This window comes from Leptodactylus fuscus, chromosome 10 (assembly GCF_031893055.1).
Source record: "Leptodactylus fuscus isolate aLepFus1 chromosome 10, aLepFus1.hap2, whole genome shotgun sequence".
Classification (NCBI taxonomy): Eukaryota; Metazoa; Chordata; class Amphibia; order Anura; family Leptodactylidae; genus Leptodactylus; species Leptodactylus fuscus.
In genome coordinates, this window is record NC_134274.1 from 2,316,852 (window position 1) to 2,342,567 (window position 25,716).

General features: G+C 45.0%; 1 protein-coding gene across 4 annotated transcripts in view; it reads right to left on the reverse strand.

The window, feature by feature from the left end:
- Positions 1-23,551, reverse strand: part of VTI1A (vesicle transport through interaction with t-SNAREs 1A) — a 254,990-nt gene extending 231,439 nt beyond the window's left edge. For all 4 annotated transcript variants that reach the window (XM_075258653.1, XM_075258655.1, XM_075258652.1 and 1 more), the window contains exons 1-3: positions 23,419-23,551; positions 20,673-20,731; positions 14,403-14,513 (exon numbers count right to left, since the gene is read on the reverse strand). In XM_075258653.1, coding sequence (XP_075114754.1) covers positions 14,403-14,513; positions 20,673-20,731; positions 23,419-23,512 — 264 coding nt within the window. In that variant the 5' untranslated portion in view covers positions 23,513-23,551. The remainder of the gene's footprint in view (positions 1-14,402; positions 14,514-20,672; positions 20,732-23,418) is intronic.
- Positions 23,552-25,716: the final 2,165 nt, after the last annotated feature.

The following is a 25,716-nucleotide window of genomic DNA, read 5'->3' on the forward strand; positions in this document are numbered from 1 at the left end:
GTACAATAATATAACTACTATAATACTACTCCTATATACAAGAATATAACTACTATAATACTACCTCCTATGTACAAGAATATAACTACTATAATACTACCTCCTATGTACAAGAATATAACTACTATAATACTGCTCCTATATACAAGAATATAACTACTATAATACTACCTCCTATGTACAAGAATATAACTACTATAATACTACTCCTATGTACAAGAATATAACTACTATAATACTACCTCCTATGTACAAGAATATAACTACTATAATCCTACTCCTATGTACAAGAATATAACTACTATAATACTACTCCTATGTACAAGGATATAACTACTATAATCCTACTCCTATGTACAAGAATATAACTACTATAATACTACCTCCTATGTACAAGGATATAACTACTATAATACTACCTCCTATGTACAAGAATATAACTACTATAATACTACCTCCTATGTACAAGAATATAACTACTATAATACTGCTCCTATGTACAAGAATATAACTACTATAATACTGCTCCTATATACAAGAATATAACTACTATAATACTACCTCCTATGTACAAGAATATAACTACTATAATACTACTCCTATGTACAAGAATATAACTACTATAATACTGCTCCTATATACAAGAATATAACTACTATAATACTACCTCCTATGTACAAGAATATAACTACTATAATACTGCTCCTATGTACAAGAATATAACTACTATAATACTGCTCCTATATACAAGAATATAACTACTATAATACTACCTCCTATGTACAAGAATATAACTACTATAATACTACTCCTATGTACAAGAATATAACTACTATAATACTGCTCCTATATACAAGAATATAACTACTATAATCCTACTCCTATGTACAAGAATATAACTACTATAATACTACTCCTATGTACAAGAATATAACTACTATAATACTGCTGCTATGTACAAGAATATAACTACTATAATACTACTCCTATGTACAAGAATATAACTACTATAATACTACTCCTATGTACAAGAATATAACTACTATAATACTGCTCCTATGTACAAGAATATAACTACTATAATACTACCTCCTATGTACAAGAATATAACTACTATAATACTACCCCTATGTACAAGAATATAACTACTATAATACTGCTCCTATGTACAAGAATATAACTACTATAATACTACCTCCTATGTACAAGAATATAACTACTATAATACTACCCCTATGTACAAGAATATAACTACTATAATACTGCCCCTATGTACAAGAATATAACTACTATAATACTACCCCTATGTACAAGAATATAACTACTATAATACTGCTCCTATGTACAAGAATATAACTACTATAATACTACCTCCTATGTACAAGAATATAACTACTATAATACTGCTCCTATGTACAAGAATATAACTACTATAATACTGCTCCTATATACAAGAATATAACTACTATAATACTACCTCCTATGTACAAGAATATAACTACTATAATCCTACTCCTATGTACAAGAATATAACTACTATAATACTACTCCTATGTACAAGAATATAACTACTATAATACTACTCCTATGTACAAGAATATAACTACTATAATACTACCTCCTATGTACAAGAATATAACTACTATAATACTACCCCTATGTACAAGAATATAACTACTATAATACTGCTCCTATGTACAAGAATATAACTACTATAATACTACGCCTATGTACAAGAATATAACTACTATAATACTGCTCCTATGTACAAGAATATAACTACTATAATACTACCTCCTATGTACAAGAATATAACTACTATAATACTACCCCTATGTACAAGAATATAACTACTATAATACTACTCCTATGTACAAGAATATAACTACTATAATACTACTCCTATGTACAAGAATATAACTACTATAATACTACTCCTATGTACAAGAATATAACTACTATAATACTGCTCCTATGTACAAGAATATAACTACTATAATACTACTCCTATGTACAAGAATATAACTACTATAATACTACTCCTATATACAAGAATATAACTACTATAATACTACTCCTATGTACAAGAATATAACTACTATAATACTACCTCCTATGTACAAGAATATAACTACTATAATACTACCTCCTATGTACAAGAAACGGACAGTATATCCCGTTCCGTTCCATCACCAGCAGTAACGTGGTTGTGAGAATATGACGATTTGCGGTTCCGCTTTATGGGGCAGGTTAGATGTCAGAGGACAAGAGCCGGCAATACCGAAGCAAGATAAAAAAAAAAAAAATGTGAATTTGAGGGGAAGGTAATGGGGAGAAAAACAATGAAAACAATCCTCTGTGTTCCTATTTAAAGTGCCTCTCTCAATGCTATATGCATACAGCTAGAGGCAAGCTGGAAACCAGCCAGGTCCTGGCTGCCAGCAAAAATTTTGTCACCTCCTTTGAACATCTGAAGTATGTTTACCCAATAGATTTCATTAAATTACACTTCCATTAGGAAGCATACAATGTTGATACTCATCTCGGAGATAAAAGGGATCGCTAAGAGGCATGTCATCCGGCTACCCAGCTGATTGCTATTTCTAGGCCAATCAAGGATATACGCCAGAACAATACTTGGTTAAAAAAAAAAAAACGCATCTCCCAAAGGGACCCCGCACTCCGCAGCTACAGTCCCATTATCGAAATGAGCTTATCATTAATGACAGTGCTTATACAGCGCCTTATTTTAATACAACCGCCGCGCAACAAAACACGCCGGATTTGGGTCATTAGCTGGATTTTTCTCAGCGTCTATAAAACCTGCTATTTCAGGGGGAACAACTTTCAAGGAGGTGCAACGGCGGCGCCAGATTCCTCGCCATATGTTCTGCTTGTCCGCCGAATGAGAACAAAAAATTAAAGTGTTTACCAAGCAGAAATGAATAGGAAGATATCAGCAACGGGACCGAGAAGACGCCCAATTTTATTCCATGGGAAAAATACCGTTACAAGTTGTCGTTTTTTTTCCGGCCCCTCGACGGATAACGCGGGAGAGAAGTTTGGGAGATTAGGAGTCGTCGGAGCTGCTCTTACAGGGGTTAAGCGACTAAATTACCATGAAAGAATACAATTAAAAATTACCAGCGCTCCGTAATCACATAATCCCCCTACTGGGAGCCGAGCGTGGAGATGGGGAAGAAATCCACCCACCTCGGGGGAGACACCAAGAGACTGCAAGGAAGGCAGAGCCGCTCATACTGCTGGAATAAGCCAGAGGGTCAGGGGTCAACAGGCGACAAGGCCCAAAACATGTACCCCAAAAACTACCCTCCTAATCCATCACAGTCAGCACCGAAAGTATTAACCCCTCGAGACTGACTGAGGGATAAACCAGCACCAGGACCCAATGTGGAGAACCCACGAGAAAACTGCCAGTCAGGGGGTGCACATGTGTCATGGCCCAGAAAAGTGTCAGTCAGGGGGTGCACATGTGTCATGGCCCAGAAAAGTGTCAGTCAGGGGGTGCACACGTGTCATGGCCTAGAAAAGTGTCAGTCAGGGGGTGCACATGTGTCATGACCCAGAAAAGTGACAGTCAGGGGGTGCACATGTGTCATGGCCTAGAAAACTGCCAGTCAGGGGGTGCACACATGTGTCATGGCCCAGAAAAGTGTCAGTCAGGGGGTGCACATGTGTCATGGACCAGAAAAGTGACAGTCAGGGGGTGCACATGTGTCATGGCCTAGAAAACTGCCAGTCAGGGGGTGCACATGTGTCATGGACCAGAAAAGTGACAGTCAGGGGGTGCACATGTGTCATGGACCAGAAAAGTGACAGTCAGGGGGTGCACATGTGTCATGGCCTAGAAAAGTGACAGTCGGGGGTGCACATGTGTCATGGCCTAGAAAAGTGACAGTCAGGGGGTGCACATGTGTCATGGACCAGAAAAGCTTCAGTCAGGGGGTGCACATGTGTCATGGCCTAGAAAAGTGCCAGTCAGGGGGTGCACATGTGTCATGGACCAGAAAAGTGACAGTCAGGGGGTGCACATGTGTCATGGACCAGAAAAGTGACAGTCAGGGGGTGCACATGTGTCATGGCCTAGAAAAGTGACAGTCAGGGGGTGCACATGTGTCATGGACCAGAAAAGCTTCAGTCAGGGGGTGCACATGTGTCATGGCCTAGAAAAGTGCCAGTCAGGTGCACACGTCAAGGTAAAGCAAAGTGCCACTCAGGGGTTGCACACATATCAAGGTCCACGAAACTGCTAGTCAGAGGATGCACATATGTCATGGCCAGAAAAGTGCCAGTCAGGGTGTTCATACTCAAAGGGGAGGAGCCTGCATTTTTCTGAAAGGGGAGGAGCCTGAATTCTGCTAAAAGGGAGGAGCCTGCATTCTGCTCAAAGGGGAGGAGTCTGCATTCTGCTCAAAGGGGAGGAGACTTCATTCCGCTGAAAGGGGAGGAGCCTGCATTCTGCTGCAAGGGGAAGAGCCTGCATTTTGATCAAAAAGGGAGGCACCTGCATTCACTCAAATAGTTGTAGCCTATATTCTGCTGAAGGGGAAAGTCTGCACCTGGCAATTTGGATATTTCCTGCTACACAAAGTTGATTCCCCAGCCTGATACATTGTAACAACTCCTCAGCTGTGTTACATTTATACATCTTTTCATACTCAGGGTATAAACAGAAAGATTTCCATGAAGTAGAGAATGAGGAGGAGCTGCCGCTCACACTTAGGAGTAATCTGCAGACCTTGGCGTGATCTATCCATCAAGCTTGACTTTAAGGGGTTAAAGCTTTGTATAAATCCCCAGAATCGTTAAAGCCATATTTTGCATGTACAGGTCAGAGCTCGGCTCCTGCACGTCATCAGAAATCTGCCGACACCTGGCGGGGCGGGCGCCATTCCCTATCACAGCTGGATGACGGAAGCAAAGTGCTGACCAAAGGGTGCAGCGGATGAACCACGTGGCGGCGGTGGCGCCCCTCCGCCTCCGTTCAGGGGTGTTTGCTCTCCTTAGACTGACACCTCAATTTGCTCTGTCACTTTTTATGAGGCGGCGTACGAGCCTATCTCCCACATTGTCACCTGCGCGCTCCTTTGGAATGGGCTCTGTCAGTCCATGTTAAGCACTTTCATCAGCCCTAAATACAACATGTTTCATTTATGAGGCCGGCCTAATAGTGAAAACTGACAATCACATGTCAGCGCCTCCACGGCGCCACCAAACAGGGACAGAGGAAATGTCACACAAACTTCCCTCTGCCCGTATCAAACTGTCCTTATTACTCTGAGCCTGTCACCGCCGCTTTATATAGGATTCTCCTCCCATCAATGTCACTTACCCCAAACCCGCGCAATTTACTGAGATTCTATCACCAACAAATATAAATATATAGGATACAACACCCGTCCCGACAATCCGAGGCAATGCCGCACAAATGTTCAGTCCAGAAGCTCAAAAGATGTCAAAAAGAACCACTTTAACCCCTTCATCGCTGGAGCAATTTTTCCGTCTTAAATGAAAAGTCATTTTTCTTTTTTCCCTATTTTGGGGCCAAACGAAAATCAATATTTTATGTAAAGACAATTTATAGTCATCCAAAAACCAGTCATATCCCCTATTAGGACTTAATAATCAGGGGTCCTCTCGCTCTGGAGGACCTGCCGTGTCCTGCAAACCACTGGTGTCAATGGACAGTGTGTCATTCTTATCTTGTCCTGTGGAGGCGCTGCAGGAACGTTTACTGCCAGGCTTCCCCATAGATTAGTGCAGGATATTGGGGCTCCGAGCAGGGGAGACTGTGATCCTGTTACTAGCAGGGACTTCTAACAAGTAGGGATTGGAAGACCCCACCGTGCAGAAACAAGTGCACAAACACGCCGCGCTTTACCGTCCCAGAGATTTTATTTCATCTCATCCACACACTGCAGGGAAAAACTTTTGCAGGATGTTAATTTTACCTGCAATTTTTCTCCACTAACATCAATAGGGCGAAGAAAAACAGGGCGACATTAAACGGCGGAAACAAGTCAAATGCTATGAAAAATACACGTACAAGAGGAGCTTGTGTACAGCTACGGGCCCCACTGTCTCTATATACACGTCTTCTTAAGGACATAAGGCGGCGCACACAGACTGTCTACAGCCCCATAGTACACAGACATAAGGGGTCCTGTGCAGAGCACCATGTGAACAAGCACAGAACATACAGCTGAACATAATCTGGTAAATGGTAGAATGGAGGGGTTAGAAGTAGGTTCTCTCTGCTGTGCCATGGTCCAGTAGGTGGCGCTGCCTTGGCTCCAGCTGTGTTAGCTGTGTGTTCTGACGGTCCAGTAGGTGGCGCTGCCTTGGCTCCAGCTGTGTTAGCTGTGTGTTCTGACGGTCCAGTAGGTGGCGCTGCCTTGGCTCCAGCTGTGTTAGCTGTGTGTTCTGACGGTCCAGTAGGTGGCGCTGCCTTGGCTCCAGCTGTGTTAAGCTGTGTGTTCTGGCGGTCCAGTAGGTGGCGCTACGTTGGCACCAGCTGTGTTAGCAGTGTGTTCTGGCGGTCCAGTAGGTGGCGCTACGTTGGCACCAGCTGTGTTAGCAGTGTGTTCTGGCGGTCCAGTAGGTGGCGCTACGTTGGCACCAGCTGTGTTAGCAGTGTGTTCTGGCGGTCCAGTAGGTGGCGCTACGTTGGCACCAGCTGTGTTAGCAGTGTGTTCTGGCGGTCCAGTAGGTGGCGCTACGTTGGCACCAGCTGTGTTAGCAGTGTGTTCTGGCGGTCCAGTAGGTGGCGCTGCCTTGGCTCCAGCTGTGTTAGCAGTGTGTTCTGGCGGTCCAGTAGGTGGCGCTACGTTGGCACCAGCTGTGTTAGCAGTGTGTTCTGGCGGTCCAGTAGGTGGCGCTACGTTGGCACCAGCTGTGTTAGCAGTGTGTTCTGGCGGTCCAGTAGGTGGCGCTACGTTGGCACCAGCTGTGTTAGCAGTGTGTTCTGGCGGTCCAGTAGGTGGCGCTACGTTGGCACCAGCTGTGTTAGCAGTGTGTTCTGGCGGTCCAGTAGGTGGCGCTACGTTGGCTCCCGCTGTGTTAGCGATGGTCTATGGAGGGCTCCATCTGCTTAACTAACCTGCCCTGGTGTTGCAGCCTGGTCTAAGTCGCAGTACCTACAAACCTGACCCTTACCCACCTGGTCTGACATGGAGACAAGGGGTGGAGCCTAATACTATCAGTCACAGGAAGGGGTGTGGACATCAGAGTTGCGGCAGCGCCACCTACTGGATCCAACACCAGGCCATGCAGATCTTACCTTTAACCACTCCATTCCAGCACCTACACCCAGTAACACCGTTTGTCTGTAACATGTCCCCAATCTGGGCCAGCTGGGTGACAACCCTTTGTGTAGTGCGGGCTGGTGGCCATGCTCGTAGTCACCCAGCTAGACATAAAGTATGGCGGTGCAGGGACCACAAGGGGACTTATGAGAAGGTGGTTAAGGAGATTGTGTGAGGTCCACAATGACGTCTGGAAGGAATACGCTAAAGTATTTGCCCCCCACTCCTGTAATGTCATTTAGGCGAGGTGTGAGCCTCGTGCGCCGCAGATTACGGCGTTATCACTGGAAAGCAGAACACAATAAGGGAAATCCATTCATTACCTTCACACAATCCAATCCGCTCACAATGAAGCATTTCATCTTCCTAAATGCCACAATTCTAATCTGACGTTAATTTACAAATCGCTGCAGATTTGGCTTAAAATAAAACCCGGCATCAAAAATAATAAAAAAAAAAGAAGAAGAAACCCCGAGCAACAAACAGCTGGGAAGACAATTTGACGGAGTGGATGTATCGGAGCTTATCCCCCTGCACAGGGTCCACTGGATCCCTTTAATAGGCTGACAGTTGCATTGGGATGGTTAATAAAACATTCAACACCATGTCTACAGCCAATATAGGAATGCAAATCCCACCAGAAATATATAATTCATCAGACAGTAATATTTAGTCATAGCCAAATAATAATACTGCACCGGAAAAACACAAAAAAAGAAAAAAGTCAGAGAAAAAACACCAACACTGCCACCTAGAGGAGAGCGCGGGGCGCTGCGGCTGCTTATCACCGCCACACGGATACACCGAGATATTATCACCATACTACACTATACAGATACACCGTAATATCATATACTGTATATAGATACATAGTAATATTATCAGAAGAATACTGTATACAGATACATGGTAATATCATAATACCGCATATAGATATATAGTAATATCATAATACACTATAAAGAAACATAGTAATATAATACCGCATATATATACATAGTAATATCAGAAGAATACTGTATACAGATATATAGTAATATTATAAGAGTATTGTATACAGATATATAGTAATACAGATACATAGTAATATCATATACTGTATATAGATACATAGTATTATCAGAAGAATACTGTATACAGATACATAGTAATATTATCACTATACAGATATATTATAATCATAAGCATACTGTATAGAGATATATAGTAATATCATATACTGTATACAGATACATTGTAATATTATCATAAGAATACTGTATACAGATACATATTAATATCATAATACTGCATATAGATACATAGTAATATAATACCGTACACAGATACATAGTAATATCATAAGAATACTGTATACAGATATATAGAACAATACAGTAAGATCTCTATATGGCAATATTACCATAATACTGTATACAGTACAGACAGTAATAATGATATTTCTATACATAAATAGTAATATAAGATGTGTATAGCTACAGGACTAAGCCGATACTGAAATATATAAATAGTAATACATACAATAGTATATTTATAACCAAAGCAAAATGTAACTACCAGTATATAAAACCTCCAGAAATAGTAATAATACAATAATAATATAGAAATAATCTGTCATATATATTACTATTCATCTATATATACTATTTATAATATGAGATCTAATATGTATCTATAAAGAATATAGTACTAGGATAATAATATGATGTATAGGGATAATAGTAATGTGATAATATGTATACACTGTAGGTATATAGAGTAAGAATGTAATATAAATAACACAATAATATTCCAGCCACCTCTTCAGTGGTATTTTATAAGGGGCAGGTTATGAGTTTGCTGAAGGTCCTCTCCTCATACCCCCTTATATATAATATACAATAAAGGAGCCCAATCCTCGGCTCTTCCCTCAAGTTTTTAAAGGAGAAAAATTGTCAAAGCACGTAATGTGAAAAACACACAAGCCATCACCCGGTTATAGCAGCAGGAACAGGCGAGCAATTCATATCACATCATGGAAGGGGATCAGTTTATGAGGTCTCTCTATAAAGCAGACCAATGAGGGCAGCAATGGTGTCGTCTGGCCACACACATGCATGCTCAGCTCCCCCGACTCTGCCACACACATGCATACTCAGCAGAGTCAGAAAGAGGCTTTACATGAACTAAAGAAATGACGCTGGGGGAGATCCAGGAGGCTCCAAACACGTTAGATGGTTAACAAAAACCATTGTAAATGGGGGGGGGGGGGATTGGTTGATACATATCTCAAGTGTATGGGCAACTCCACACTCACTCTGGAAGGCTCAGCATTAGCAGTCACCTGAATAGGCACCATGTTATACTACAATCCCCCTGCAGGGGCCGCCCTTTCAGCTGATCACTAGTGCCTGTGCAGAACGGGAGTTATCCAAGATAACCAGTATTGTCATATGGGGGAGACCAGTATTCTCATATAGGGGGGAGACCAGTATTCTCATATAGGGGGAGACCAGTATTCTCATATAGGGGGGAGACCAGTATTCTCATATAGGGGGAGACCAGTATTCTCATATAGGGGGGGAGACCAGTATTCTCATATAGGGGGAGACCAGTATTCTCATATAGGGGGAGACCAGTATTCTCATATAGGGGGAGACCAGTATTGTCATATGGGGGAGACCAGTATTCTCATATAGGGGGAGACCAGTATTCTCATATAGGGGGAGACCAGTATTCTCATATAGGGGGAAACCAGTATTCTCATATAGGGGGGAGACCAGTATTCTCATATAGGGGGAGACCAGTATTCTCATATAGGGGGGGAGACCAGTATTCTCATATAGGGGGGAGACCAGTATTCTCATATAGGGGGAGACCAGTATTCTCATATAGGGGGGAGACCAGTATTCTCATATAGGGGGGAGACCAGTATTCTCATATAGGGGGGGAGACCAGTATTCTCATATAGGGGGAGACCAGTATTCTCATATAGGGGGAGACCAGTATTCTCATATAGGGGGAGACCAGTATTCTCATATAGGGGGAGACCAGTATTCTCATATAGGGGGGAGACCAGTATTCTCATATAGGGGGAGACCAGTATTCTCATATAGGGGGGGAGACCAGTATTCTCATATAGGGGGGGAGACCAGTATTCTCATATAGGGGGAGACCAGTATTCTCATATAGGGGGAGACCAGTATTGTCATATGGGGGAGACCAGTATTCTCATATAGGGGGAGACCAGTATTCTCATATAGGGGGAGACCAGTATTCTCATATAGGGGGGAGACCAGTATTCTCATATAGGGGGGGAGACCAGTATTCTCATATAGGGGGAGACCAGTATTCTCATATAGGGGGGGAGACCAGTATTCTCATATAGGGGGAGACCAGTATTCTCATATAGGGGGGAGACCAGTATTCTCATATAGGGGGAGACCAGTATTCTCATATAGGGGGGAGACCAGTATTCTCATATAGGGGGAGACCAGTATTCTCATATAGGGGGGGAGACCAGTATTCTCATATAGGGGGAGACCAGTATTCTCATATAGGGGGGGAGACCAGTATTCTCATATAGGGGGAGACCAGTATTCTCATATAGGGGGAGACCAGTATTCTCATATAGGGGGGGAGACCAGTATTCTCATATAGGGGGAGACCAGTATTCTCATATAGGGGGGGAGACCAGTATTCTCATATAGGGGGAGACCAGTATTCTCATATAGGGGGAGACCAGTATTCTCATATAGGGGGGAGACCAGTATTCTCATATAGGGGGAGACCAGTATTCTCATATAGGGGGGGAGACCAGTATTCTCATATAGGGGGAGACCAGTATTCTCATATAGGGGGGGAGACCAGTATTCTCATATAGGGGGAGACCAGTATTCTCATATAGGGGGAGACCAGTATTCTCATATAGGGGGGAGACCAGTATTCTCATATAGGGGGAGACCAGTATTCTCATATAGGGGGGGAGACCAGTATTCTCATATAGGGGGGAGACCAGTATTCTCATATAGGGGGAAACCAGTATTCTCATATAGGGGGAGACCAGTATTCTCATATAGGGGGAGACCAGTATTCTCATATAGGGGGGGAGACCAGTATTCTCATATAGGGGGAGACCAGTATTCTCATATAGGGGGAGACCAGTATTCTCATATAGGGGAGACCAGTATTCTCATATAGGGGGAGACCAGTATTCTCATATAGGGGGAGACCAGTATTCTCATATAGGGGGAGACCAGTATTCTCATATAGGGGGAGACCAGTATTCTCATATAGGGGAGACCAGTATTCTCATATAGGGGGGAGATCAGTATTCTCATATAGGGGGGAGACCAGTATTCTCATATAGGGGGAGACCAGTATTCTCATATAGGGGGAGACCAGTATTCTCATATAGGGGGAGACCAGTATTCTCATATAGGGGGAGACCAGTATTCTCATATAGGGGGAGACCAGTATTCTCATATAGGGGGAGACCAGTATTCTCATATAGGGGGGGAGACCAGTATTCTCATATAGGGGGGAGACCAGTATTCTCATATAGGGGGAGACCAGTATTCTCATATAGGGGGAGACCAGTATTCTCATATAGGGGGGAGACCAGTATTCTCATATAGGGGGAGACCAGTATTCTCATATAGGGGGAGACCAGTATTCTCATATAGGGGGAGACCAGTATTCTCATATAGGGGGAGACCAGTATTCTCATATAGGGGGAGACCAGTAAGACACGGCCGGTCTCATGGGGTCCTGACTCTAGTACCAGTGAATTCCCTGTGTCCCAACTTCTAGCACTATCACATATGGCAGAACCCAGAACAGAGGTTATCCCCAGGACCACAGGGACACAGGGTGTCTTATACTGTATTGGGTAATGCTGCATTCTCCTTGTGGTGGTGCTGAGGGGACAGTGGCCTCTTACTGCCAGGTATTTCTACAGATTATAACAACTTATCATGGGGCCCCAGGAGGATTATACTGTGTGGTCGGCTTAATATACAGATTCTACAGAGTGGGAAGGGAAGGGAAGGAAGAAAGAAAGAAAGCAGAGATGTAGAAAACCAGGAGGAATTGATACAGAAAGTATACTTGAAAATTGTACAACAAACTATACAAACAATAACATTCATAGACAATCCCTTTAAGGATACAGTAATATTACATAGACTGGTCCAATAACCCCGATAACGGATATAAAACTGCACGGCCGTCCGGAGCAGCAGATGTACAGTCGTGTCACACCAGGCCCTCCACACTTATCAATCCAGATTGCATTTACAATATCTCCGGTGGTATAAGGAGAAGCCACAGATATTCAAACATCACAGATGTGTCTTGAAGATGAATTATTGGCTCTCATACGGACTTATATCCTGTGAGCGGCAGCAGTGATATACAACAGCACAGGACAGGAGGATGGGGCATAAAAACCCCATACACACATAGCGGGAAGTATCTGCATGACAGGTCCAGCGTGCAGCGGATTATACAGGATGATTTACCCTTTATAACACAGCAAAATCCATGACATAAGATGTCTGCAGCGTGCAGACTCAGCCCTAGACCTGCTGGGTGAAAGGGCATCAATATTACGGCCCCCAATAGATGGCGCTATCATAATATCACGTCTGGTAAACACTATTAGGACACATTCACACTGGACAATGGAAGACACTGACAGCAGTCACAGCTTTACTTCTTATTTACCACAAATCCCCCGTTTTATAGGCAGATTTAGTCTTAGGGTGAAATCTGCAGCGAAACGCCATTGATAAGTTAGAGATGTGAGCAATGACCCTCACACTGATTCCTTATTCTTAATGGAGTCAAATCCACATTAATACTTGTAGATTCCTTGTAGATCTGTCACAGTTTTCATCTACAATAAATTTGGAGTGTGTGCGATTACCCTAAACCCTACAAATGGCGAAATCCACTGTAAAAATCTACAACAAACTGAGATCTCTGCAGATTTGTTAATGTGTCATCCATTTTGATGCTACTGTAATAGGTTATAGATTATCTTCCTGGCAATATGGACACAAAACCCCCGGGGTATGGGCCACGTCTGATGGTTCCCTGAGGCCACATGACGATCATGCTGTGGAATTTCTGCAAGTCACTGGCCAACGATATCCAAAAATCAGGAGGTAAGTGCTACGGCTCACCTGCAAGTCTCTGTGTAGGCACCGGTGGCACTGCAAAGGCCGAAAACCATAGTAATAAGTAACAAGCTCGAGGTGTCAAACCAAATCCCCCTGAAACCCACCAAGTCCCCGTGAGACCCGCCAAGTCCCATTGAGACCTGCCAAGTCCCATTGAGTTCAACCAAGTCCCATTGAGACCCGCCAAGTCCCATTGAGACCCGCCAAGTCCCATTGAGACCCGCCAAGTCCCATTGAGATCCGCCAAGTCCCATTGAGATCTGCCAAGTCCCATTGAGACCCGCCAAGTCCTATTGAGACCCGCCAAGTCCTATTGAGACCCGCCAAGTCCCCGTGAGACCCGCCAAGTCCCATTGAGACCCGCCAAGTCCCATTGAGACCCGCCAAGTCCCATTGAGACCCGCCAGCGGGACACCTTCCTAATAAGCGCAGGCTGCCTTGGGTGGGGCAATCACAGACATGATCTATGAAGGTGGGGGGTTTACATTGGTGCCTATGCAGCAGACATTACTTACAAGGTTACAGACTGGGTGTCCTACACACAATGTCAGCTCTACAATATCCTTACATCATAATATTACATCACAGATTTCATTACTGTGCCAACTCAACTGAAATAAAATTAAGAAACAGAGCTACTTATAAACATGGATCCAAGACCCCCCCCCCCCCCCATATCATGTTTGCAGATCCCATGCAGATGTATGTAGGACCAGACTACACAGGGTTGGTTTGTAGTCTGTAACCATGCAGACATAGTCCTGTATAGAAGCTGTTTGCACATATAGCCAGTAGATGTTCATAAAGACGAGGACTACACCCCCATTATTGTCTCTATATAACGGCAGGCCTATGATAATACTACGCGCAATAACATTTCACAGGTAGAACAATAAGTATGGTGTGAACTCACAAAGTCGGCCTCCAGCTTGCCCATCTCCTGCTTGTAGCTCCTCATGCGGTTGCTGTACATTGCTCTGCTCTGAGCCGGGATCTCCCGAACCTCCAGGTCCATTTGTTCAAGCTGTCAGGACACAAACAGTCAGGTGAGAGGAGTTGTGCTTTATGGCAGGGGCAGACATTACTACTCCATCAATGCCCAGGGTAGAACGATCCCTGATGAGCACAAGGGGGTGCGTTATATCGTCCTCTGTATAACCCACTGTAGGGCAGACACACTAACAACCTCAGGAGGCCGTAACCTCTGCTGGGGCTCCCTAATGTATGCTCCGGTATAGATCCACAATGGCATACACAGATACACAGCGCCTATGGATAGGTACGGCATGTGCGCCAGGAGATCTCCCAGCATACACGTGAATAGAAGCTCACACTACATACTACTACTCCCAGCATACATGTGAATAGAAGCTTACACTACATACTACTACTCCCAGCATACATGTGAATAGAAGCTCACACTACATACTACTACTACTCCCAGCATACACGTGAATAGAAGCTCACACTACATACTACTACTCCCAGCATACACGTGAATAGAAGCTCACACTACATACTACCACACCCAGCATACATGTGAATAGAAGCCCACACTACATACTACTACTCCCAGCATACATGTGAATAGAAGCTTACACTACATACTACTACTCCCAGCATACATGTGAATAGAAGCTCACACTACATACTACTACTCCCAGCATACATGTGAATAGAAGCTCACACTACATACTACTACTCCCAGCATACATGTGAATAGAAGCTCACACTACATACTACTACTCCCAGCATACACGTGAATAGAAGCTCACACTACATACTACTACTCCCAGCATACATGTGAATAGAAGCTCACACTACATACTACTACTACTCCCAGCATACATGTGAATAGAAGCTCACACTACATACTACTACTCCCAGCATACATGTGAATAGAAGCTCACACTACATACTACTACTCCCAGCATACATGTGAATAGAAGCTCACACTACATACTACTACTCCCAGCATACACGTGAATAGAAGCTCACACTACATACTACTACTCCCAGCATACATGTGAATAGAAGCTCACACTACATACTACTACTCCCAGCATACATGTGAATAGAAGCTCACACTACATACTACTACTCCCAGCATACATGTGAATAGAAGCTCACACTACATACTACTACTCCCCAGCATACACGTGAATAGAAGCTCACACTACATACTACTACTCCCAGCATACACGTGAATAGAAGCTCACACTACATACTACTACTCCCAGCATACATGTGAATAGAAGCTCACACTACATACTACTACTCCCCAGCATACATGTGAATAGAAGCTCACACTACATACTACTACTCCCAGCATACACGTGAATAGAAGCTCACACTACATACTACTACTCCCAGCATACATGTGAATAGAAGCTCACACTACATACTACTACTCCCAGCATACATGTGAATAGCTCACACTACATACTACTACTCCCAGCATACATGTGAATAGCTCACACTACATACTACTACTCCCAGCATACACGTGAATAGAAGCCCACACTACATACTACTACTCCCAGCATACACGTGAATAGAAGCACACACTACATACTACTACTCCCAGCATACATGTGAATAGAAGCTCACACTACATACTACTACTCCCAGCATACATGTGAATAGAAGCTCACACTACATACTACTACTCCCAGCATACATGTGAATAGAAGCTCACACTACATACTACTACTCCCAGCATACATGTGAATAGAAGCTCACACTACATACTACTACTCCCAGCATACATGTGAATAGAAGCTCACACTACATACTACTACTCCCAGCATACATGTGAATAGAAGCTCACACTACATACTACTACTCCCAGCATACATGTGAATAGAAGCTCACACTACATACTACTACTCCCAGCACACATGTGAATAGAAGCTCACACTACATACTACTACTCCCAGCACACATGTGAATAGAAGCTCACACTACATACTACTACTCCCAGCATACATGTGAATAGAAGCTCACACTACATACTACTACTCCCAGCATACACGTGAATAGAAGCTCACACTACATACTACTACTCCCAGCATACATGTGAATAGAAGCTCACACTACATACTACTACTCCCAGCATACATGTGAATAGAAGCTCACACTACATACTACTACTCCCAGCATACACGTGAATAGAAGCTCACACTACACACTACTACTCCCAGCATACACGTGAATAGAAGCTCACACTACACACTACTACTCCCAGCATACACGTGAATAGAAGCTCACACTACATACTACTACTCCCAGCATACATGTGAATAGAAGCTCACACTACATACTACTACTCCCAGCATACATGTGAATAGAAGCTCACACTACATACTACTACTCCCAGCATACATGTGAATAGAAGCTCACACTACATACTACTACTCCCAGCTTACATGTGAATAGAGGCTCACACTACATACTACTACTCCCAGCACACATGTGAATAGAAGCTCACACTACATACTACTACTCCCAGCATACATGTGAATAGCTCACACTACATACTACTACTCCCAGCATACATGTGAATAGAAGCTCACACTACATACTACTACTCCCAGCATACATGTGAATAGAAGCCCACACTACATACTACTACTCCCAGCATACATGTGAATAGCTCACACTACATACTACTACTCCCAGCATACACGTGAATAGAAGCTCTCACTACATACTACTACTCCCAGCATACACGTGAATAGAAGCTCTCACTACATACTACTACTCCCAGCATACATGTGAATAGAAGCTCACACTACATACTACTACTCCCAGCATACATGTGAATAGAAGCTCACACTACATACTACTACTCCCAGCATACATGTGAATAGAAGCTCACACTACATACTACTACTCCCAGCATACACGTGAATAGAAGCTCACACTACACACTACTACTCCCAGCATACACGTGAATAGAAGCTCACACTACATACTACTACTCCCAGCACACATGTGAATAGAAGCTCACACTACATACTACTACTCCCAGCATACATGTGAATAGAAGCTCACACTACATACTACTACTCCCAGCATACATGTGAATAGAAGCTCACACTACACACTACTACTCCCAGCATACACGTGAATAGAAGCTCACACTACATACTACTACTCCCAGCATACATGTGAATAGAAGCTCACACTACATACTACTACTCCCAGCATACATGTGAATAGAAGCTCACACTACATACTACTACTCCCAGCATACATGTGAATAGAAGCTCACACTACATACTACTACTCCCAGCTTACATGTGAATAGAGGCTCACACTACATACTACTACTCCCAGCACACATGTGAATAGAAGCTCACACTACATACTACTACTCCCAGCATACATGTGAATAGCTCACACTACATACTACTACTCCCAGCATACATGTGAATAGAAGCTCACACTACATACTACTACTCCCAGCATACATGTGAATAGAAGCCCACACTACATACTACTACTCCCAGCATACATGTGAATAGAAGCCCACACTACATACTACTACTCCCAGCATACATGTGAATAGCTCACACTACATACTACTACTCCCAGCATACATGTGAATAGAAGCTCTCACTACATACTACTACTCCCAGCATACACGTGAATAGAAGCTCTCACTACATACTACTACTCCCAGCATACATGTGAATAGAAGCTCACACTACATACTACTACTCCCAGCATACATGTGAATAGAAGCTCACACTACATACTACTACTCCCAGCATACATGTGAATAGAAGCTCACACTACATACTACTACTCCCAGCATACACGTGAATAGAAGCTCACACTACACACTACTACTCCCAGCATACACGTGAATAGAAGCTCACACTACATACTACTACTCCCAGCATACATGTGAATAGAAGCTCACACTACATACTACTACTCCCAGCATACACGTGAATAGAAGCTCACACTACATACTACTACTCCCAGCATACACGTGAATAGAAGCTCACACTACATACTACTACTCCCAGCATACACGTGAATAGAAGCTCACACTACATACTACTACTCCCAGCATACATGTGAATAGAAGCTCACACTACATACTACTACTCCCAGCATACATGTGAATAGAAGCTCACACTACACACTACTACTCCCAGCATACATGTGAATAGAAGCTCACACTACATACTACTACTCCCAGCATACATGTGAATAGAAGCCCACACTACATACTACTACTCCCAGCATACATGTGAATAGAAGCTCACACTACATACTACTACTCCCAGCATACATGTGAATAGAAGCTCACACTACATACTACTACTCCCAGCATACAGTGAATAGAAGCTTGCATTACACACTACTACTCCCAGCATGTCATTGTCCAGTTTCAGGTCTTCTGCTGAGTCCCTGCCTAGAATTAAAGGAGTAAAAGCATGCAAAAAAAAAAAAAAAAAAGTGCAAATGAAATGTTGTACCCTGTCCCCATGTTTTGTATCCCTCCATCCGCTTCACAACACATTAATGGCTGCTGGCGGGTGTACACACTGTGAACTTCTCACTGCTGAAGGTTTGCTACAATTGTACTCACAAAATCTCTTTCCTTGGTAGTTTGTTACAATGTAGCAGTGCAGGTAAAATGCATCAGTTTGGAGTTTAGTTGATTCGCTCACAAGGTGTTGGATACTAGTGTAACAAACCCTCAGCAGTGGACAGGACAGGATTTAGGCCTCTGAATACCTGTTCAGTTACAGCAAGCAGATGAATGGTGATACATGTAGGCAGCGGTATAGGGGGTATTCGTGCTGACATTTAGTGCACATTGTGAGCCACAGGTCATCGTGCACATAGCAGCAGCTGCCGGGCCAGTCTGACTGTCACCATGTCACACCCACACACCTGTGCACAGACACTACACCGCGCACAGCGACATCAGCACAACAGAAGGGAATAGATTCTGCCCCCAGCACCAAATATGTCCGCAGCCTACACAGTGCAGCTATCCTCCAAGGCTGGCAGAGCTCTGCGCACCCGCTCATACCCGTAGTGCCAGCTACATCACTACGGTTCAGTCAATATCACCAACACAGTCAACAAATTCAAGTCCTGGAGTTCTTCAAGGGATGACACAACTTTCCCAGAATTCTGAACAGCAAACCTGGCCCGATACTTGTTAAATATGACCTGTTTCTAGAATGGCAGTCATATTGGTTGTCACCCAGCTTTCTTAGGTACGGATAAGAGTATACACAGCTGTTTCTTCTCCATTTCCATAATGTCAGACCCTCCTCCGGCTCTTATTTCATGTGCCCCCTGCTGTGCGCTACCCCAGATACTGAATAGCTATAATAGGAACATGAAAGGACTTCAAGACTTCTCCCCAAGATCTCTGCTTGCTGTCAGTGAACGGAGACATTAATTATTGACACGTGGTGTTTCCTAATCCTGTTCACACTGCTGCAGTTATGAGATAGAAGACTGTAGATTAATAGAGAAGAGATTTGGACCGCTGCTTTCAGATCACAGATGATGGACTACACCAGTGATTTACAACCAGATCAAAACTACAACTCCCATCATGCCCTGAGAGCCCCAGCCTGGACACTGAACATTGTCAACTTAAATGAACAGACAAGAAGGGGGCAGAAGTAAGAAGAGAAGATCTACATGTCTGATGCTGATGTAGCCAAATACAAATGGCTGACGCTGGACCTCTGGGGTCCTCCAAGCTGATCACTGCGGCTCCCACTTGTCAGAAGAGACTTGTATATGTCAAGTGTCCACTTCTTACTTTCTTATACTGGTCACACACAGCTGACTGCTAGCTCAGCCGATCTCACTATTCACATACATGCTGGGCCCAGCGCTACAAGTGTACTAAACAGGGTCTGTACCCCCACCCCTTACCCACATCTCTCTGCCGCCCACCCCAGATCCCTCTATCATCCTCTCCAGATTCATCTGCCTTCTCCATATCTTCCCTGACATACACATTAGATGGTCGGCCAATCTCATCCGACAATAATCTACTGAGTATGGTCAATATAAGACATAGAAAATAAAGCAGAATAGACCTCAGACCCCCCGGACCCCCTGGCCCACTACTCGTACTCCTGGAGGATGATGGTGCTGAAACTCCTGCACTCCTCCAGGGTTATGTACTCACCAGCTCCTTGGCCTCCTCCAGCTGCTTCTCTACATTCATCACCATCTGCTTCTTCTCCTCTGTAATAGATAAGGCAGGCGTGAGGGGCAGCGCTCCTCCATGTTTACATAACTAATCATGACCCCCAGTATCAGAGACCCCCCACAATATACTCATCATCACCCCCACAGTGTCAGAGAGTCCCCAATATACTAATCATCTCCACCACAGAGTTATGGAACCCCCAATATACTCATCATCACCCCTACAGTGTCAGAGAGCCCCCGATATATACTCATCATCACACCCCAGTGTCAGAGACACCCCAATATATACTCATCATCACACCCCAGTGTCAGAGACACCCCAATATATACTCATCATCACACCCCAGTGTCAGAGACACCCCAATATATACTCATCATCACACCCCAGTGTCAGACACCCCAATATATACTCATCATCACACCCCAGTGTCAGACACCCCAATATATACTCATCATCACACCCCAGTGTCAGACACCCCAATATATACTCATCATCACACCCCAGTGTCAGAGAGACCCCAATATATACTCATCATCACACCCCAGTGTCAGACACCCCAATATATACTCATCATCACACCCCAGTGTCAGAGACACCCCAATATATACTCCTACAGGGACCCTCATTCTCCTCACAGAGACCCTCATTCTCCTCACAGGGGCCCTCATTCTCCTCACAGGGGCCCTCATTCTCCTCACAGGGACCCTCATTCTCCTCACAGGGCCTTCATTCTCCTCACAGAGACCCTCATTCTCCTCACAGAGACCCTCATTCTCCTCACAGAGACCCTCATTCTCCTCACAGAGATCCTCATTCTCCTCACAGAGATCCTCATTCTCCTCACAGGGACCCTCATTCACCTCACAGGGACCCTCATTCACCTCACAGGGCCTTCATTCTCCTCACAGAGACCCTCATTTTCCTCACAGAGACCCTCATTCTCCTCACAGGGACCCTCATTCTCCTCACAGAGATCCTCATTCTCCTCACAGAGACCCTCATTCTCCTCACAGAGACCCTCATTCTCCTCACAGAGATCCTCATTCTCCTCACAGAGATCCTCATTCTCCTCACAGGGACCCTCATTCTCCTCACAGGGACCCTCATTCACCTCACAGGGCCTTCATTCTCCTCACAGAGACCCTCATTTTCCTCACAGGGACCCTCATTCTCCTCACAGAGATCCTCATTCTCCTCACAGAGATCCTCATTCTCCTCACAGAGGCCCTCATTCTCCTCACAGGGGCCCTCATTCTCCTCACAGGGGCCCTCATTCTCCTCACAGAGATCCTCATTCTCCTCACAGAGACCCTCATTCTCCTCACAGAGACCCTCATTCTCCTCACAGAGACCCTCATTCTCCTCACAGAGATCCTCATTCTCCTCACAGAGACCCTCATTCTCCTCACAGAGACCCTCATTCTCCTCACAGAGACCCTCATTCTCCTCACAGAGACCCTCATTCTCCTCACAGAGACCCTCATTCTCCTCACAGGGGCCCTCATTCTCCTCACAGGGGCCCTCATTCTCCTCACAGAGATCCTCATTCTCCTCACAGGGGCCATCATTCTCCTCACAGAGACCCTCATTCTCCTCACAGAGATCCTCATTCTTCTCACAGGGACCCTCATTCTCCTCACAGAGACCCTCATTCTCCTCACAGGGGCCCTCATTCTCCTCACAGAGACCCTCATTCTCCTCACAGAGACCCTCATTCTCCTCACAGAGACCCTCATTCTCCTCACAGAGACCCTCATTCTCCTCACAGGGGCCCCTACAAGCTCATAGAGACCCTCATTCTCCTCACAGAGACCCTCATTCTCCTCACAGGGACCCTCATTCTCCTCACAGAGACCCTCATTCTCCTCACAGGGGCCCTCATTCTCCTCACAGGGACCCTCATTCTCCTCACAGGGCCTTCATTCTCCTCACAGAGACCCTCATTCTCCTCACAGAGACCCTCATTCTCCTCACAGAGACCCTCATTCTCCTCACAGAGATCCTCATTCTCCTCACAGGGACCCTCATTCTCCTCACAGAGATCCTCATTCTCCTCACAGGGACCCTCATTCTCCTCACAGAGATCCTCATTCTCCTCACAGAGATCCTCATTCTCCTCACAGAGACCCTCATTCTCCTCACAGGGGCCCTCATTCTCCTCACAGGGGCCCTCATTCTCCTCACAGAGACCCTCATTCTCCTCACAGAGATCCTCATTCTCCTCACAGAGACCCTCATTCTCCTCACAGGGGCCCTCATTCTCCTCACAGGGGCCCTCATTCTCCTCACAGGGGCCCTCATTCTCCTCACAGAGATCCTCATTCTCCTCACAGAGACCCTCATTCTCCTCACAGAGACCCTCATTCTCCTCACAGAGACCCTCATTCTCCTCACAGAGACCCTCATTCTCCTCACAGGGGCCCTCATTCTCCTCACAGAGATCCTCATTCTCCTCACAGAGATCCTCATTCTCCTCACAGAGACCCTCATTCTCCTCACAGAGATCCTCATTCTCCTCACAGGGACCCTCATTCTCCTCACAGGGGCCCTCATTCTCCTCACAGAGACCCTCATTCTCCTCACAGAGACCCTCATTCTCCTCACAGGGGCCCTCATTCTCCTCACAGAGACCCTCATTCTCCTCACAGGGGCCCCTACAAGCTCATAGAGACCCCCGCCATCCTCGCAGACACCCCCAGTCTGTGTCCCCGCTTCTCACCTCCTGACAGTTTGGGGATCTTCCCGATCCTGTTGGTGACCTCGGCTGTGAGGACTCCATAGTCCTGCTCATAACCCTGGAACTCGGCAGACATGTTTATCCAGACAGCAGAGTGACAACCGGAAGTCTCCTCTCCAACCACTTCCGCCGGTCCTCTCACTCAGCGCTCCGCGGCGCCCATAGCAACCTCCTCTTCCTTAGCAACCGGCATCTCCTTTGCTGCTAGCGGCTGTAACAGGTCACGTGACCGCGCGTAGCCCCGCAGTGGGGAGGAGCTTAGTGGGCGCAGCCGGACACCGCAGCAGCCAATCAGCTTTTGGCTTTCATTTTTCAACCTGGAAAAATAAAATGTGAGCTCTATTCTGATTGGTTACTCTTATTAATACCCACAGCAACCTGGCAATGTCCATATGATAGCCATCTGATTGGAATAATGGCAGGTAGTGATCTGTACTGCAAGTGACACTGTCACATCCCAGGCCTGCATCACTGTCCTCATAGGATATCATGGTAATGGGGGTCTATCAGTGAGGTGACACTGTAATGGAGGTCTATCAGTGAGGTGACACTGTAATGGGGGTCTATCAGTGAGGTGACACTGTAATGGGGGTCTATCAGTGAGGTGACACTGTAATGGAGGTCTATCAGTGAGGTGACACTGTAATGGAGGTCTATCAGTGAGGTGACACTGTAATGGGGGTCTATCAGTGAGGTGACACTGTAATGGGGGTCTATCAGTGAGGTGACACTGTAATGGGGGTCTATCAGTGAGGTGACACTGTAATGGGGGTCTATCAGTGAGGTGACACTGTAATGGAGGTCTATCAGTGAGGTGACACTGTAATGGAGGTCTGTAGGTGACACTGTAATGGGGGTCTATCAGTGAGGTGACACTGTAATGGAGGTCTGTAGGTGACACTGTAATGGAGGTCTATCAGTGAGGTGACACTGTAATGGAGGTCTGTAGGTGACACTGTAATGGGGGTCTATCAGTGAGGTGACACTGTAATGGGGGTCTATCAGTGAGGTGACACTGTAATGGAGGTCTATCAGTGAGGTGACACTGTAATGGAGGTCTATCAGTGAGGTGACACTGTAATGGAGGTCTGTAGGTGACACTGTAATGGGGGTCTATCAGTGAGGTGACACTGTAATGGAGGTCTGTAGGTGACACTGTAATGGAGGTCTATCAGTGAGGTGACACTGTAATGGAGGTCTATCAGTGAGGTGACACTGTAATGGGGGTCTATCAGTGAGGTGACACTGTAATGGAGGTCTATCAGTGAGGTGACACTGTAATGGGGGTCTATCAGTGAGGTGACACTGTAATGGAGGTCTATCAGTGAGGTGACACTGTAATGGGGGTCTATCAGTGAGGTGACACTGTAATGGGGGTCTATCAGTGAGGTGACACTGTAATGGGGGTCTATCAGTGAGGTGACACTGTAATGGAGGTCTATCAGTGAGGTGACACTGTAATGGGGGTCTATCAGTGAGGTGACACTGTAATGGAGGTCTATCAGTGAGGTGACACTGTAATGGGGGTCTATCAGTGAGGTGACACTGTAATGGAGGTCTATCAGTGAGGTGACACTGTAATGGGGGTCTATCAGTGAGGTGACACTGTAATGGGGGTCTATCAGTGAGGTGACACTGTAATGGGGGTCTATCAGTGAGGTGACACTGTAATGGAGGTCTATCAGTGAGATGACACTGTAATGGAGGTCTATCAGTGAGGTGACACTGTAATGGAGGTCTATCAGTGAGGTGACACTGTAATGGAGGTCTATCAGTGAGGTGACACTGTAATGGGGGTCTATCAGTGAGGTGACACTGTAATGGAGGTCTATCAGTGAGGTGACACTGTAATGGAGGTCTGTAGGTGACACTGTAATGGGGGTCTATCAGTGAGGTGACACTGTAATGGAGGTCTATCAGTGAGGTGACACTGTAATGGAGGTCTGTAGGTGACACTGTAATGGAGGTCTATCAGTGAGGTGACACTGTAATGGAGGTCTATCAGTGAGGTGACACTGTAATGGAGGTCTATCAGTGAGGTGACACTGTAATGGGGGTCTATCAGTGAGGTGACACTGTAATGGGGGTCTATCAGTGAGGTGACACTGTAATGGAGGTCTATCAGTGAGGTGACACTGTAATGGAGGTCTATCAGTGAGGTGACACTGTAATGGGGGTCTATCAGTGAGGTGACACTGTAATGGGGGTCTATCAGTGAGGTGACACTGTAATGGAGGTCTATCAGTGAGGTGACACTGTAATGGAGGTCTATCAGTGAGG